General features: G+C 43.9%; 1 protein-coding gene across 5 annotated transcripts in view; it reads right to left on the minus strand.

The window, feature by feature from the left end:
* Nucleotides 1-14,121, minus strand: part of FRMD4A (FERM domain containing 4A) — a 327,545-nt gene that overhangs the window by 165,153 nt on the left and 148,271 nt on the right. For 2 of the 5 annotated variants that reach the window (XM_015872744.2, XM_015872897.2), the window contains exon 1: nucleotides 10,538-10,753. The exons of the other annotated variants lie outside the window; for them this stretch is intronic. In XM_015872744.2, coding sequence (XP_015728230.1) covers nucleotides 10,538-10,630 — 93 coding nt within the window. In that variant the 5' untranslated portion in view covers nucleotides 10,631-10,753. Of the gene's footprint in view, nucleotides 1-10,537; nucleotides 10,754-14,121 lie in introns of those variants that run through there. 5 annotated transcript variants of the gene reach the window in all.

The following is a 14,121-nucleotide window of genomic DNA, read 5'->3' on the forward strand; positions in this document are numbered from 1 at the left end:
GTATCTTTGATCTGCTATCACTATGGATAACTGGGCCAAGCAGGCTAAAGTGCTTCTGTTGAACAGCCAGACCCTAATGCTGGCAGTGCTGGATTTCCCTAGCTCTGGATATTTTCTGCAGCCACCATTACACCCACATACCCACCAGCACACCCAGATAGGGTGCTGATTTCCAGGACCTATTAATAGTATCCCAGACTCCATCTGAAGAGGAGGAGTTCAGTTAATAAAACTCTCTCATGTTCTGCCTTCCAACCTGATAATCTGTGACCATAGAATTCAAACTCACTGTCTAGTTTGTTTGCTATAGCTTCCAGAAAATGGATTGAAAGCGGCTGGATCGAAGCAGCAAGTCAGTCACTTTGTTGTCTCCGTGGGCAGAATACTAAAGCTGTTCAGAAGTTAAAACAAAGAGGATTTACGCTCTTCGCTTTAGAAATTTATGACTCATTCCCATTTTGACCGTTGTTAGAAGCATCTGTCATTTCCCCTGCCCCCAAAACATCCATGCCATAAAAAATAAAACCTATAAACTCGCTGCCATCCTTATCTTGATGCACAAAGTACTCAAATGTTCACTGTTGCTATCTGCATCTTGACTTCCTGTTATTAAGAAGGACATCCTAGTATTTAACGACATAAGATTTTTATTTTTTTCCTCTTCTTCATTCCAGGCAGAATGTCTAATGATTCTGGGGTTTGTTTCCTGCTTGTAATTAAGTAGGTCACAGCTGCAAAGCAAGAGAACAAGAAAATATTCAGATCACACAAAGCCAAGAATGATTAAATCATTTGCAGCTGAGGGATATGGCAGATCTTTTAATATATATATATTTTTAAAGAGGTCTCAAGTCTGAGGAAAACAAATATAGGAACTTTTATGAGAACGAAGAACTTGGAAGTTCTGCCCAAGAGCCACAGTAGCTTGGAAAGAAAGAGGGATCAAAACACAGCTGATGTTTTTCCCAAGTTGAATAGCTTTATGTGGTTGAAATAGACTCACTTCCCTGCTTAGGGCTATCCATGCAATTCTCTTTGAACCACATGCAAAATCACCCTCGTTCCTCCTGGGCAGTTCCCACCAGGCCATATGTGACCCAGCCCTGTGTGCCTGCCTGAAATGCCATGCCATGCCTTCTCCTGTAGGTCAGGCACAGCACACCCTGTGCAACTCAGCAATTCAATCACAGCACGATGCCTACTCTTTCAGGAAGCTCCCACAGGGATGAAGGACTTTTGATTTGCTCTCGTGGCTCTTGATGTTCACTGTCCTAAACACTCCATCCATGTTTAGGATGGCGAGCTGCTCTTCATCTCTGCATGACTACCTCACAGACAAGTACTGGCAGTGTGTGGTCCACTGCCCTCAATGAGAGATTCTAGCAATGAGCCACAGCCTCTGAAGAGCCCTCTCTATTAAACTACTGCATTGGTCTGAAGTGTAAAGGAGGTATGTCTCAAATACATCATAGCTCTATCAGTAGGGCTCTTATTTTGTGCTTTGAGAGCAATGTGAAGATTTACATCTGAATCCCACCAAAATCAACAAGGCAAAGGGCATGGTCCAACCAGACAAGAAGCGGCACCTTGGAAGGGAATAACCTCTCAGATTCTGATTTCAAAATACAGTGGTCAGGAGTGATTAAGATAGCACAGCATAACAAATAATGAAAACATCTTATTGCTTGTATAAGACCACGATCAGGAGAGTCATAAATCCCAGCAATTATAAATTGCTGATGACCTCATGTTTACTTAGGCTCTGACTGGGGAAGCTGTCATGGGAAAGAAAGGCCCACGTCGATGGTATTCTGGGCTCTGTCCCCATCTGACTGGACATGATCAGTTCATTCCAGGATAAAAGAACATGGGCCTTTTTATGTGAGCATTTCTTGGCTTTGCGTGCTTTGGGGTGAGAGATGGTCACTGACTCTCTGATGGGCAATAGTTACAAAACACAAACAATGAAGGGTTTCTTAGAGCCTGGTGCCTGGGGAATTTGAAGGCAGTCCTGGAGCCTGTCCTGGCGTCACTCACCTCATGGGAGAGGGACTGCATGCAAGAGCATGGTGACGTATCTGAGGCTGCAGAAGATGTCTGATCCATCTTCAAGTGATTCAGCATATCTGGATTTGTGGAATCCCTTTGGAGTTTCTTTAAAAGATGTCGACTTTCAGAAAAGCTTTGCTTCCTTTAATTGTAACAGAATCTTTTCACACCGAGCCCTTAAATGGAGGGCACTGGCACTGCTGCCCAGAGGAGCTGTGGATGCCTCATCCCTAGAGGTGTTCAAGGCCAGACTGAATGTGGCCCTGGGCAGCCTGATCTGCTGGGGGGCAAACAGACCACAGCAGGGACTGGAATTTGATCTTTAAGATCCCTTCCAATCCAAGCCATTCTATGATTCTATACTTCTGTGACTCTTGGGGAAGGGATGTTGCTGGCTCCAGAGAAAACATCAGTGCTTGGCTCTGAAATAAGTGCTCAGAGACCTCACAGCATCTCTCGGCCCTCGCAGAAAAACATTCACACTGACTACACCCTTGCCCTGAATCTTTCAGCAATTTCACTTCAAAACAAGTTTGGATAGCAGACCCTGAGGATTAATACAACAAACAAAGCTCAGGAGTGAAAAACTTTCAACATGCTGCCGCAGCCCTGGACCTGGGCGGTGTTGCTGTGACTGATTTTAAGGAAAAGGGGCTAGATTATCAGCTGGCATCAGCCTACTTATCTATTCCCTGATAGCAACCCCAGAAGCTGGAGGTCGGCCCCAAGGCCATTTTAACTGCTCTCCAGTGGCTGATTACATGTGTTGGAATGCAGTAACGTAACTGCATTGACTGTGCTTTTAAAAATCAACGTCCTCTGTTTTTATGACTCTTCTTGGCCAGGTTCCCTCTTGCTGTAAGTGAAGTAAATCCTTTTTCATCTGCAGGAAACTGCCACTATTGGTGCATTTGAAAGTTTACAGGAAGATATTAAGATGGCTGCATGACAGCAAAGTTCAGGACAGAAAAAGAAAGGAAGCTTTCCAACAATTCAGTGTGGAAATTATGAAAATTTGAAAAGTCTCCTCCCAGTCCCTTGTGTGGTTTGCAGCATGGGCTGCGTGGAGAGATTTTGGAGGCAGAATGAGAGCGGATGTACAGCTCCAACTATCAGGAGCCCTGAAGATTGACCCTGCTTGGAACACACCCAGATACAGTGCTGACAATTCACCTTGGCTCTTGCTCTGAGAACATCCTGGCTGCCAAGCAGGAACAACAGCACTGTCTGGGTCTTGTAAAGTTCTGTTGAGGACTACTGTCTATAGAGCCCTTATAAAATGTAATATAATGCGTATTATAAGGAATCACTTTAAAGAGTGGCCTGGGATGGCCAAGCTTCCCTCTTGCAATATCCTGTACATCATGTGAGCCTTGACAGGTTTTCTTGGATGATATTTTCAAATACAAGGAACTCCAAGCTCTGCTTTCAGGAAATGGTAACAGCACTGAGCTCTGTTTTGGGGAAAGGAGCCCCTGGACCAGCCCAGATGCCTCATCTGCTTCTGGTCTCCAGGAGTAAGTATGTAGTGCAGAAATAGTAGCTGGTGTTCATCTTCTCTAGCTGGAGATGGCTTCGTTCCCTCTGAAGCTGCAAGACGGCTGTCAACACAGAGAGCAATTCATCCCATCTTAATTTGGTTTTGAACATATGAGGATGAGTTGTCATCAAGAGACACAAATTGCTCTCTCTTTTTTTCTACTAACAAGACCTAAAGGGATAGTAGAAACTAGTATAGTTGTATGAGATAAATGTGTAAAAGTAGGCCGGACAAAGTTACAAGTTGAAGGTAGTTGACATGGGGAATACAAGCCAGCAAACAAGAATGTAAACTCCCATCTTAAATATATTTTTGATGAGCTTCTCCAAAATGCATAGTATAAGTCATCTATTGGGAGTTAGCAGAATGAAAACTCCCTATGGCAGAAACTTTTGAGGTCAGAGGGATTCATTCTTGCAGCAATTTCTGTTCTGAACTACAGTCTAAAATGGTAGTTATTCTGCATGTAGATCTACAGTGGATGGATGGATCCGTAGCTGACAATAGCTGTGGATCGGTCCTTAGCTACTGTTTCACATTGAGTTCACCTAATGTAAAACTTGGAGAGAAAATAGACATAGTTGGTCACATCCCATCAAGTCTTGATGATTTTATAGAGGCAGCGTTGGAAGCTGAGATGATTTTCAACCTCATTTAAGAAAGTGGCTCACCTATTTCAAAGCCTGCACAACCCTAATTACACCTTAATACATTCCGGGAGTACAGATGGACTGTAGAGTGTGTGAGGGTGACTAAAACACATCATTCGCAGACCATTATCTTTTCAAAAGTTTTTCGTGGGATATTGTTGGGAAACAGCTTAATTGTATTCCTTGCCTGTGCAATCTGGAGAGTTTGATGTTTTGGTCAATGAGGAAAACTGAAGTGCAAGACTCACTCAGATACATCTGTTGGTAGAATGAAAGCCCACCATTTCTTGGATGCTCTCAGAAAAGACTGAAACAACAAGGTTATAAATTCCTGCTTTTTGGGCTGTGAAACACTACCTTGGGGCAACCTGGTTTGGTGCTAAACCACTACATCTCCTGAGCTTTGGGCTGTTGGTGAGCCGTGTGATCCAGGCATGGTGCTAGTTGCCCAAGAAAGCCCTGAGCAGGATTGTTAGCTGGATGTCTAAAAGGTTCCACGAGCTGCTGGAGCAACTCTCCTGCTCCAGATCCATATAACCAAATTCATATGACCTCTCCACACAGCTCAAAAACTTTAATCTCATTTCTGGCTCTGACCTCTGTTGCCTGGCCTGCTCTTGTACCCCTAACTGCCATTGCTCTCCCAGGGCCTGGCCAACAAAAAGACAACAAATGCCAAGATGTAATGAAAAAAAATCTCTTCATTTTCTATTAAAAACAAGATTACAAAGTAATGGAAAATTCAAAGAAGAGCCTCTGCTCATGAGGTCTCCAGACCTTGAGTGCTTCCAATAATTGAATTAATCTCCAACCATTTGAAGCCCATTTGAGCAGTATCCTGGTTCCCAACTCAGTAGAGTTCACTAGTCACTATCTATTAACCTCTGCTGTGCTCTCACCTCTTGCACTGTTAACCTGAATGGATTTTGGGAGAACAAAGTCTGGCACAACTCCTGATCCATTTCACGAAAAGTCTGTTTTGATTTGTTACATCTCTTAGGAGTGTCAGAAAATATTACAACTTCCAGACACCCGAGAGGCTGTGCCAAGCATTTGTCTGTCTAGGTAGAGTTCAAATTAAACCAATTCCCCCCAAATACTTGTGAACAGGTCAGAAAAGATAAAGCTCAGATGAAGCAGATAAAATTGATGTTTCAGCAGTCACATGTGATTATATCAGAGCATTATACAGGTGACAGTTTTGCTGCTTAAGCTTATCCTCTTACTCAGTTTTTATATTTTGACACACAATTACTTATCTATAGGGCTGGTGATTAATTCATCGCAAATGAACTGTGTTGCTGAATGTTGCTTCCTATTTTTCTGCTGGTCCAAGTTTGTACACTGAATTCATTACTTTAAGAGTTGAGAAACTTGCCAAAAAATGCTAAGACAATAGGAGTTCCTTGCTTCAAGGTCTCTCTTCTCTCTTGGGCACCTTCTCCACACTCAATTATCTACTTCTCTTCTGTTATCCACAGTATGTGAATAACTCTGCTCTCACCTTGACAGTCCATCAGATTAGCAGTGATGCTGTCAAAGTAAGAGGCGTACTGAAAAATGGCATGGAAGCAAAGGTCTGCAGCGCCTGCATGCCAGCATACCAGTCTGCAGAGAGTATGAACTAGGCAGATCAACTTCCCTTGGAGCCCTTGCTTCGTTGTGGTGTCAGAGAGAGCAACTGCAGAACTGCTTAGACTTTTGCATGAGCGAATTTAACAAATGAAGACCACTCAGCCACGAACGCTGTGAGGTCTGCCTTATTCTACCCTGTCACAACCCTCACTACAGACCAGGCTGTGAGAGGTTTTCCAACCACTTTCCTCTTAAACGCACACTGGAAAATGATTAATAACAAGGCAAAGGCTGAATTATGCTTTGTCCAGTGGAGATAGAAAATCAATAACTCAGTAATAATTTGTGCAGTAGCAATACATGCCCCAACTCTTTTGCTGGGTTTGCTTGAAGGCGTCCTATTCTCTTGCTGAAAGCAAAGGTCGCCAAGAGCTGCAGAACAGCGTGGGAAAACCTGCCTCAGACTTGGCCTGCAGAGCTGATAGACTGATTTTTTTTTCAACTCTGGGTTCTCTCTTCTCAAGAGAAATTTATTTATAGGAAAAATGACGTTTCCTGCTGCATTCTTAACATGCTTGCAGCTTGGGATAAGAACATGGGAGCTTTGTCTTCTGCCATCTGTTTTCTGTGGCAGTAAATACCCATTTAAAGATTTATCCCCGCTTGATCTGTTTTAAAGTCATGATATCAATGAATGTTCATGGATATCCATTCGGCACAGAAGTGTTATTGGTAAATACCAGTCCCAGCTCTGTGCTGGAGTAGATTTGCACAGATGTACTGGATAGAGTAGTTCTGGTTTGGAGCTCTGGGTGCATTTTTAATCTTAGCTTACTTTCTTCAGAGGCACAAGAAACAAAAAAAATGATTGAGACTGAAGTCCTGCTGAGCTGCAAACACCCATTAACAGAACTGGGCACAGGGCTTTTGACTATTGCCGAGACCTGGAACTTAAAGCTAGGGTGCAGACTGTAGGACCTAATTTAAAACAACCTTTCTAGCTATAGCATACCTATTTTGGTTTGTTTCTCACAGCACTTCATTCATTCTGGAGCTGGCCTTCCTTTTCGCACAGCATCTTTACTGTCCTTTAAGCCTTAGAGGCAGAAGAGAGGGCAGACTTGTTCTTTCTTAATGCAAGAAAGCTGCGTGTTTTCTCTCAGCCTTCTAACTTGAAAAACAATGTCTTGTGTTTCTGGTGAGAAATGTTCCCATGGCTGGAAAATAGCCAGTGAGGTCTTGAGAGGGAATAAGTATGTGCTCGTCTTTGCCAGTGCCTTGCAACAGCAGACAGAGGTCTCTGAATGGTACCAGGCATTTGTTAGGCATTAGCAGGACTCCATTCATCTTCCTCTCACACACATCCGCACCACATGGATGTAATAAAGATAGCTTGCAGGCATAAACGGTCTCACATTAATAATGCAAAGGGAGAGAAGACTACATATTTAACGTGCATGCTTACTGGTGGGGGAAGGAGAGTCAGAGACGGATGATCTGGTGGGGAAGGCTCTGTGTTAAGAGAAAGCGTGTGAGGGAGTTTGGGGTGTCCCCTTCTGACCACAGGGTTATTGTAACCTGACTAACAAAGAGCAAATTGGAGTTTAAGGAGTAGTTAATTCAAGCAAACATAGGTCATCAGGGAACCACTGCATCCTCTGCAGTGATCCCTGAGGTGCTGGCTGAGATGGAGATGTCTCATAGACATCCACATGGACTTAGGTGAGCCCAGCCAATGTCTCAGTCCTGACACCAGCTTCTGCTGTGCTCCAAGGCACAGAACTTAATTTCTTCTTAGTTAACACATTTAGTGGTATTTCATTGGATTCTGAGCTGGGAAACATAGGATCTGTGTGACTTCAAGACCCTGAAACAGGGGGTTGTTTCCTTCCAGCTCACCTTGTTGGGAGCTCAATGGCATGCTTTAATGAAATTGACTACAATCAACCTCAAGCACCATTTGCCCATGGGTAGCTCTGTGACAAGGCAGAGAGATTAAAGACAAGAACAGCGATTTAGAAGACACACAGAAAAAGAAATGGTTGCAAAGATCACTGTACCAAATTCCCTAGCATAACTCAAAGGAAGGCTTCAGTATTTGCCTGACAAGAAGCCTAAACCATTCCAGTCTTAGGTCAGAGAGTAGGAAGGAGAGAAATAAACTGTGAATGTGAGTGAAAATAAAACAACACATAACTCTCTGACAGCAGCTGGTCTCTGAACCGGGGCCATGTGCCTCTGCACACCCACTCACCGTGCCCCTGCTTTTGCTGATAAGGTTCCAGCCAACTCAAAACCTCTGTGTATGGTATGAGACACAGTGATGGGATCTATGGCACACTGTCCCTTCTCATTCATAAAGTACAGTTAAGATAAGCAATGAGTTGATACATGTCAGTGCTTGCTGTCCTCTGCATGAGTTACAAGTGTTGCCCGTGTTTTGGCACTTGTGATTAATGCCCCTCACTTCCTACACCCACACCCCAGTTCTTGGCACTTGTGATTAATGTCTCTCACTTCCTATACACACATCCACGTACAATGTGGATTCCCCATTCCTGGAGGTATTCAGGGCCAGGCTGGATGGGGCTCTGGGCAGCCTGATCTGGTGGGTAGCAACCAGCCCACAGCAGGGGCTTGGAACTGAATGATCTCTAAGGTCCCTTCCAACCTAAGCCATTCTATGAGCTTATGATTCTGTTATCTACGTATAGCTGTATCCGCATATCCATAAATATAAATTATGTGTGTTTCTCCCCCACAATGTGTGCATGCAGCATGCATTGCTGCTATACAAACCACAACTATGGTAGTGTACCATTTGCAGTCTGTTCTTGCTTTTGCTTCCTACATAACTACTGATCTTTTCCAGTGACTTCCCTACGGGTATTTCCATGGTCTCTTGTAATTCCCACCATGGGGCTGTCTCATAAATTAGCTGTGATTGTACTGCTCTCTTTCTAAACTCTCCATGAGAAAACTAATACTCATGGTCAAGCCAGAGAATGTGGGCAGCTGTTGCTCAGGTGGGTCACTATGGGCAGCTCTCTCCAAATCCAGTGTATATTTCCTCTTTTCCACACTGTCATATGACTTTTCTCTGGGCTCAGTGGTCTCAGATGGAGTATCGTAGAATTACAGAATCCTGTATGCTTCAAGATCTTCAAGCACATCAAGTCCAGCCATTAACCTGACCTACAGAGTCCCAACACTAAACCATTTCCCTTAATGCCTCATCCACGTGCCTCTTAAATATCTTGGTGAATGGGAACCCCACCACCTCTTTGGAAAGCCTGTTTCAATGACTTACCACTCCCTCCAAGAAGAAATTCTTCCTAATGTCCAGCCTAAACTTTGCCCTCATGCAACTTGAGTCTGGTCTGCAAGAGAGCATGCTCAGCCACCAACATCCCTGCACTGGCTGTGATGCTGGAAGCCCTTCCAGCCAGCAAGAGAGGAGTCTCAAGGATGCTGTCCCCACAGCACTGTAAAGTTTGCACCCTGTGAAAAGCCCCTTTGGCGAAGAAAGCAAATGCTCCAGCCCCCCATGCTTGCAAGAGCATCCTCAAAGTCAGCCAATTCTGATCCATATATGTTCCTCTGGGACAGCAAAAGCAGTGCCTCTATGGAGCAGCAAACCCAGACCAATGTTAGTTACAACAGTAATGGGGAAACACAAATAAAGCCCTGTTCCCAAGGCAGGTTGAGCCTCCAGGCAGGACAGCCTGCCCTGACCCTTTTCAGAATCATCATCTTGAACTGCAAAGCCCAAATTTACCAGGAGGAACATTTCTGAATGTGCTCCAGAGCACTAAGCAACAATCAGACAATAGAAGACCAAAGCTGTGTGAGTAATCAGTTGCTTTCTGTTTGCTTGATGGACTGGAAAGGCAAGGAAAATATGTTTCATGTCGACACAAAGTGATTCTGCTTTCCCTTCTGCGAAAGGAAGAATTAAAGAATGGCTTTGCATGTAACTGAAACAGCTTTTGACCTGCAATGAAATACTGAGTTGGTTTTTTTCTTCAGATTCCTTTAAAAAAAGATATTTGTGCAAATGAAAGAAAAAAAAAATGAAAGAGAATTTGTTTTGATATACTCCAAACCATATGCACCAAACTCAGAGTAAGCTCACAAGTGGCTTTGGCCACCATAGAATTCCTTTTCAGCAGGTAAGTGCCAGCCCCACTGTGTCACTGCCTGGTACCAGCTGAAGTAACACATCACACACCATACAGCCCATCCTGCATTGAGTCGCCTTGTTGTATATCTCTGCTGGGACAGACCTGCATCTGTGTTCACTTGCACAGAGTCCTTCTGCATCACCCTGAGCTTTCTACTGGTGTTATTTGACATTATCGTTTACTCCCCACTGGTTGTTACTGCCACACGCCATCACACTTTCTCAAGTACTGATTACTAGAAACAACTCTTTTCAGCATCAGTTACCTCCAAAGATCATCACAGAGCCTCTGACTGGTTATAATGACTGCATGTTATCATATCATTCCTGCTGACACCAATTAATGCCCTAAATTACCACACAGCCTCTGACCAGTGCTGATTCCCATACATCCCCACACAAGTCCCACCAGCAGAAATTTCTGCACACCGTGGCATAACCCCTATTAGTTCTGTCTGCTAGCAGTGCAGACAATTTCTATCACATGGCACCCTCCTCATCCTCTGGGCATGCATTCAGTACAAAGAAATCACGGCTTACCCTCTCCACACTGCGTCTCCTCAGTGATCCATATGGTATTTTGAACAAAAGTCTTCGGGTCCTACCCGGAGTCACAGCAGTCTGTACTACCATAGTGCAGAGCTAACTCGTGTGTGTGTGCGTGTGTGTGTGTGTAAGAGAGAGGGAGTTCACGGCACACACACAGGCTTCCTTTGAAACAACTTACAGGCTCACTGAGATTTCCCAAATATCAAATAGCTGAGTTGGGTTTTCTCATCAGGCTGTATGAGTCAAGATGTGGTTTGTTTGAAAGAAAAGTGGAGGGAGGGGAGGAGGGGGAAAAAAAAAAAAAGGAAAGGAAAGCCCAAGTCTCGTAACCTTAACAACATGCTTCAAGCAGCGTATCTTTAGCTTCCTTCTGTTTCTCGGTGTGGTTTGCTCAGCAGGATTGCTGTGCCACAGAGGTGGAAGAATTAAGCTTCTGGGGAGAATGTTCCAAAAATGTCAAGCTTGCTTCTTGTTGCTACAGATGGTAACCAGGTCAGTTGTCTCATCAAAGCTCTATCAGACTTATTATACGCTTTGTCATGTGACTGCAGACCCCTCCGGTTTGCTGTACAGTAGATCACATGTTCACCTTAAAAAAAATATCTGGTGTATCACCATCTGGTGTCGAGATTAATGTTAAATCCTACGTTCAGATATTCCTTCCTCTGAGAGGATGGAAAGCACAGGCACAGAGCAATTGGGCTTTAACAGAGCCTCTGGGCTGCTCAGTTAAACACGGGCACTCAGGGGTTAAGGCTGCGTGCTGGGTATGGTACAGCACAGCACATGCGTTAAGTGCAAGGAGCACACATTGCCACTCACATTCCCCTCTGTACACATAAATGTCAGTGAAACCTGCTCGGTGCTATCTACAACTTGTATGTGTGCTTAGAGAAATAACTGCACTGGGGTTATCTGTAACTGGAGCTGTCTAGCTAGGAGACCAAATTCTGCTGAGCTGTGGAGCCAGTCCCTTCCTTCATGTATTGTTATTAATGCAAAACTAAAAATACTTTGTTTTGATTGAGTTCCAAAAGCGAGGATGGAGGTGTTGGGGACATGACATTAAAGCAACTGTTTAGAATAGAGAAGAGGAACTCTGTATCTGCTCAACATATGCACATACATTAAAACCAGCCAAGGAAAGAAACCAGCAGCTTGATGTGGGAAACTCTAAATATTAAAACAATCGGCCTTTGTTCATAATTAGTTCCATATGGCTCTTGCCAAAGAGAATGAGAGGGACAGGAAAAGATGGAAATATCTTAGGCATGACTGACTTATATAGATTCTTTATATGGAAAAGGTGCAGAGTTACAGTCTTTGCCTCTTGCAGTTTTTAAATGAATGTTAACCCCCTTACCATCTCACAGGCTGTTTAAGAATGAGGTACTTGACATTTCTCAGCTGGCCACGGGGAGCCCTCACTGGGTACCAGCAGAGCCACTAGGGATCTACTGGTGGTTTGGGGAACTGCTCACACCAGAGCCTTTCCCAGAAGGGTCTTATTCCTGTAAGCAGGGCCTCCTGCAGCTTTGGAGAGGCATTGGCACAGGGAGGTGGTGAAGTCACCTCCCCTGGAGGTGTTCAAGAAAAGGATGGATGTGGCACTGAGGGACATGGTTAGTGGGCATGGTGGGGATGGGTTGATAGTTGGACTGGGTGATCTCAGTGGTCTTTTACAACCTTAATGATTCTCTCCTTCTGTGATTCAATTCTTAGAAATGCCAGCCTTACACGTAGACCTTTATCCACTAAGGAGATAAAGATCCATAATATGAATCTCCACCAGGATCTATGATTTTGGGTCAGGAAGCAGGCAATCTCATTGTATCAGTATGAGACAGCATATGGGCACATTTTCTTCATGAGGGAGTCGTTTGCACAATCTACATATTCCTTCTGTAGGTTTTTAGGTCTTGTAAATGAAATGAAAATCTGCATATTGCTCAAGGCAGATGAATAGTAACACAAATATTCATCTTTGCAGGAAACTGATGGTGCATTTGAGAAGCCTATCCATATGTATGACATGGGAGTCAGCTCCAACAAGATCTCTGCATAACATACCATGAGACTGACCTCCACCTCACCTCCTGCACTGCATTCTAGGCAAAATCCCATGGGTATCCTCCACATAAATACAGAAAACTGGAAACACAAAACCACTGTGACACTTTCTTCTGTGTCATTCCTCACTTCCCAGTTGACATAAATGTGGAAGCAGGAAGCCAAACCAGAGTCATCTGAACTGTGGAAAATATTGGTAGGCATGAATGGTGTTTAAAGCTATTCAAGGTACATTTGCAGGCAAGTAGACAGGGTAGTCTACTATGATTAGACTGCTAGATTTCCTATAGGACAGGCAGTATAAAATTGTCTCTGAAGATGGTGTTTCATGGGGATGCAGCATAATTGGAAGATGCCATTTTGGGGAATTTAGTCTTGACCATGTTCTCCTCAGAGCCATATAAACTAATGGCAGCCCCTCTGGTCTCTACTACTGTTAGGATGCTGTTATTATTATTATTTGCCTAAGCTTTTCAGATCCAAGTGCCAAAGTAATGTGAATGTGGTGCAGTTGTATTTTTATGGTATGAATCTGAAGAGATGTGCTATTTGCCCCAGAATGTAACGTGAGGACATGGGGAAAAAAAAGACCCGGAGCTGCTACACAGATGTCTGGGATGGTGTTGGATGACCAGCTGGGTGTAGGGATTCAAACCTCCATATTGCATGGGGTCCTGAAAGAGGTTAATTCCCTAAGCTCCTGTTGGAATTTGATTACAAAAGAAAGAGTTGATTCTAGATGAGAGGCTGAAAGTGAACTAGCACACATAGTGTGACCAAAAGGCCAGGAGCTGGGTATGACCTAAAGCACTTATGCTTGCTGTTCCAAGAGAGGCATTTTAGGTGTTTGTGCCAAATATAGGTATGCTCAAGGGTGCTTCAGCTCATCCAATACTGTTTTCCTCTGCCAAAATCTGGCTTCTCATGTTGGCTGCAGGGGCAGATTGAGGTGACCAGACTCATCACTGAGGCTCCATTCAGCTCTGCTTGTCTGCAGAGACAATCTCTGAACAGCATAGTAGGAAATAAAAGCCAAATTATTGCAAGGAAACATCCTGGCCTTGTCACCACAGACCCTCAACAGAGGCATGCTATATTTACTAACTGCTGAAAGATGAAACTCTTTTAAGCAGTGGATGTTTTTCAGTACTAATTGCATGCTGCCAGGAGCAGTGGTTTGTGGTAACAATGCATCAGAGGAAACTACATTCCAATGCATTGCTATTTAGACTAGATTCTTTTTTCTCTTTCAATAAAAAGGATAGAAAAATCGTTTTCTGATGCAAAGTGTGTCTTACATTTGCAATGGAAGAGTCATGTTTCAGTGCCTGCCCAGCAAGACTGGCAAATAGAAATCAGTGGCAGCGGTGGCACGGACTGAAGTGCATCATGCTGTACCTATTAGATCTATCTACGAGACACTGCTTTGTAAATCTGAAAAGTCATTCAGTACAGAATTATCCCCTTTGGAGCTGCACTCTGTGAAGACACGGATATGGCAACAG

Source organism: Coturnix japonica, chromosome 1, assembly GCF_001577835.2.
Source record: "Coturnix japonica isolate 7356 chromosome 1, Coturnix japonica 2.1, whole genome shotgun sequence".
NCBI classification, from domain to species: domain Eukaryota; kingdom Metazoa; phylum Chordata; class Aves; order Galliformes; family Phasianidae; genus Coturnix; species Coturnix japonica.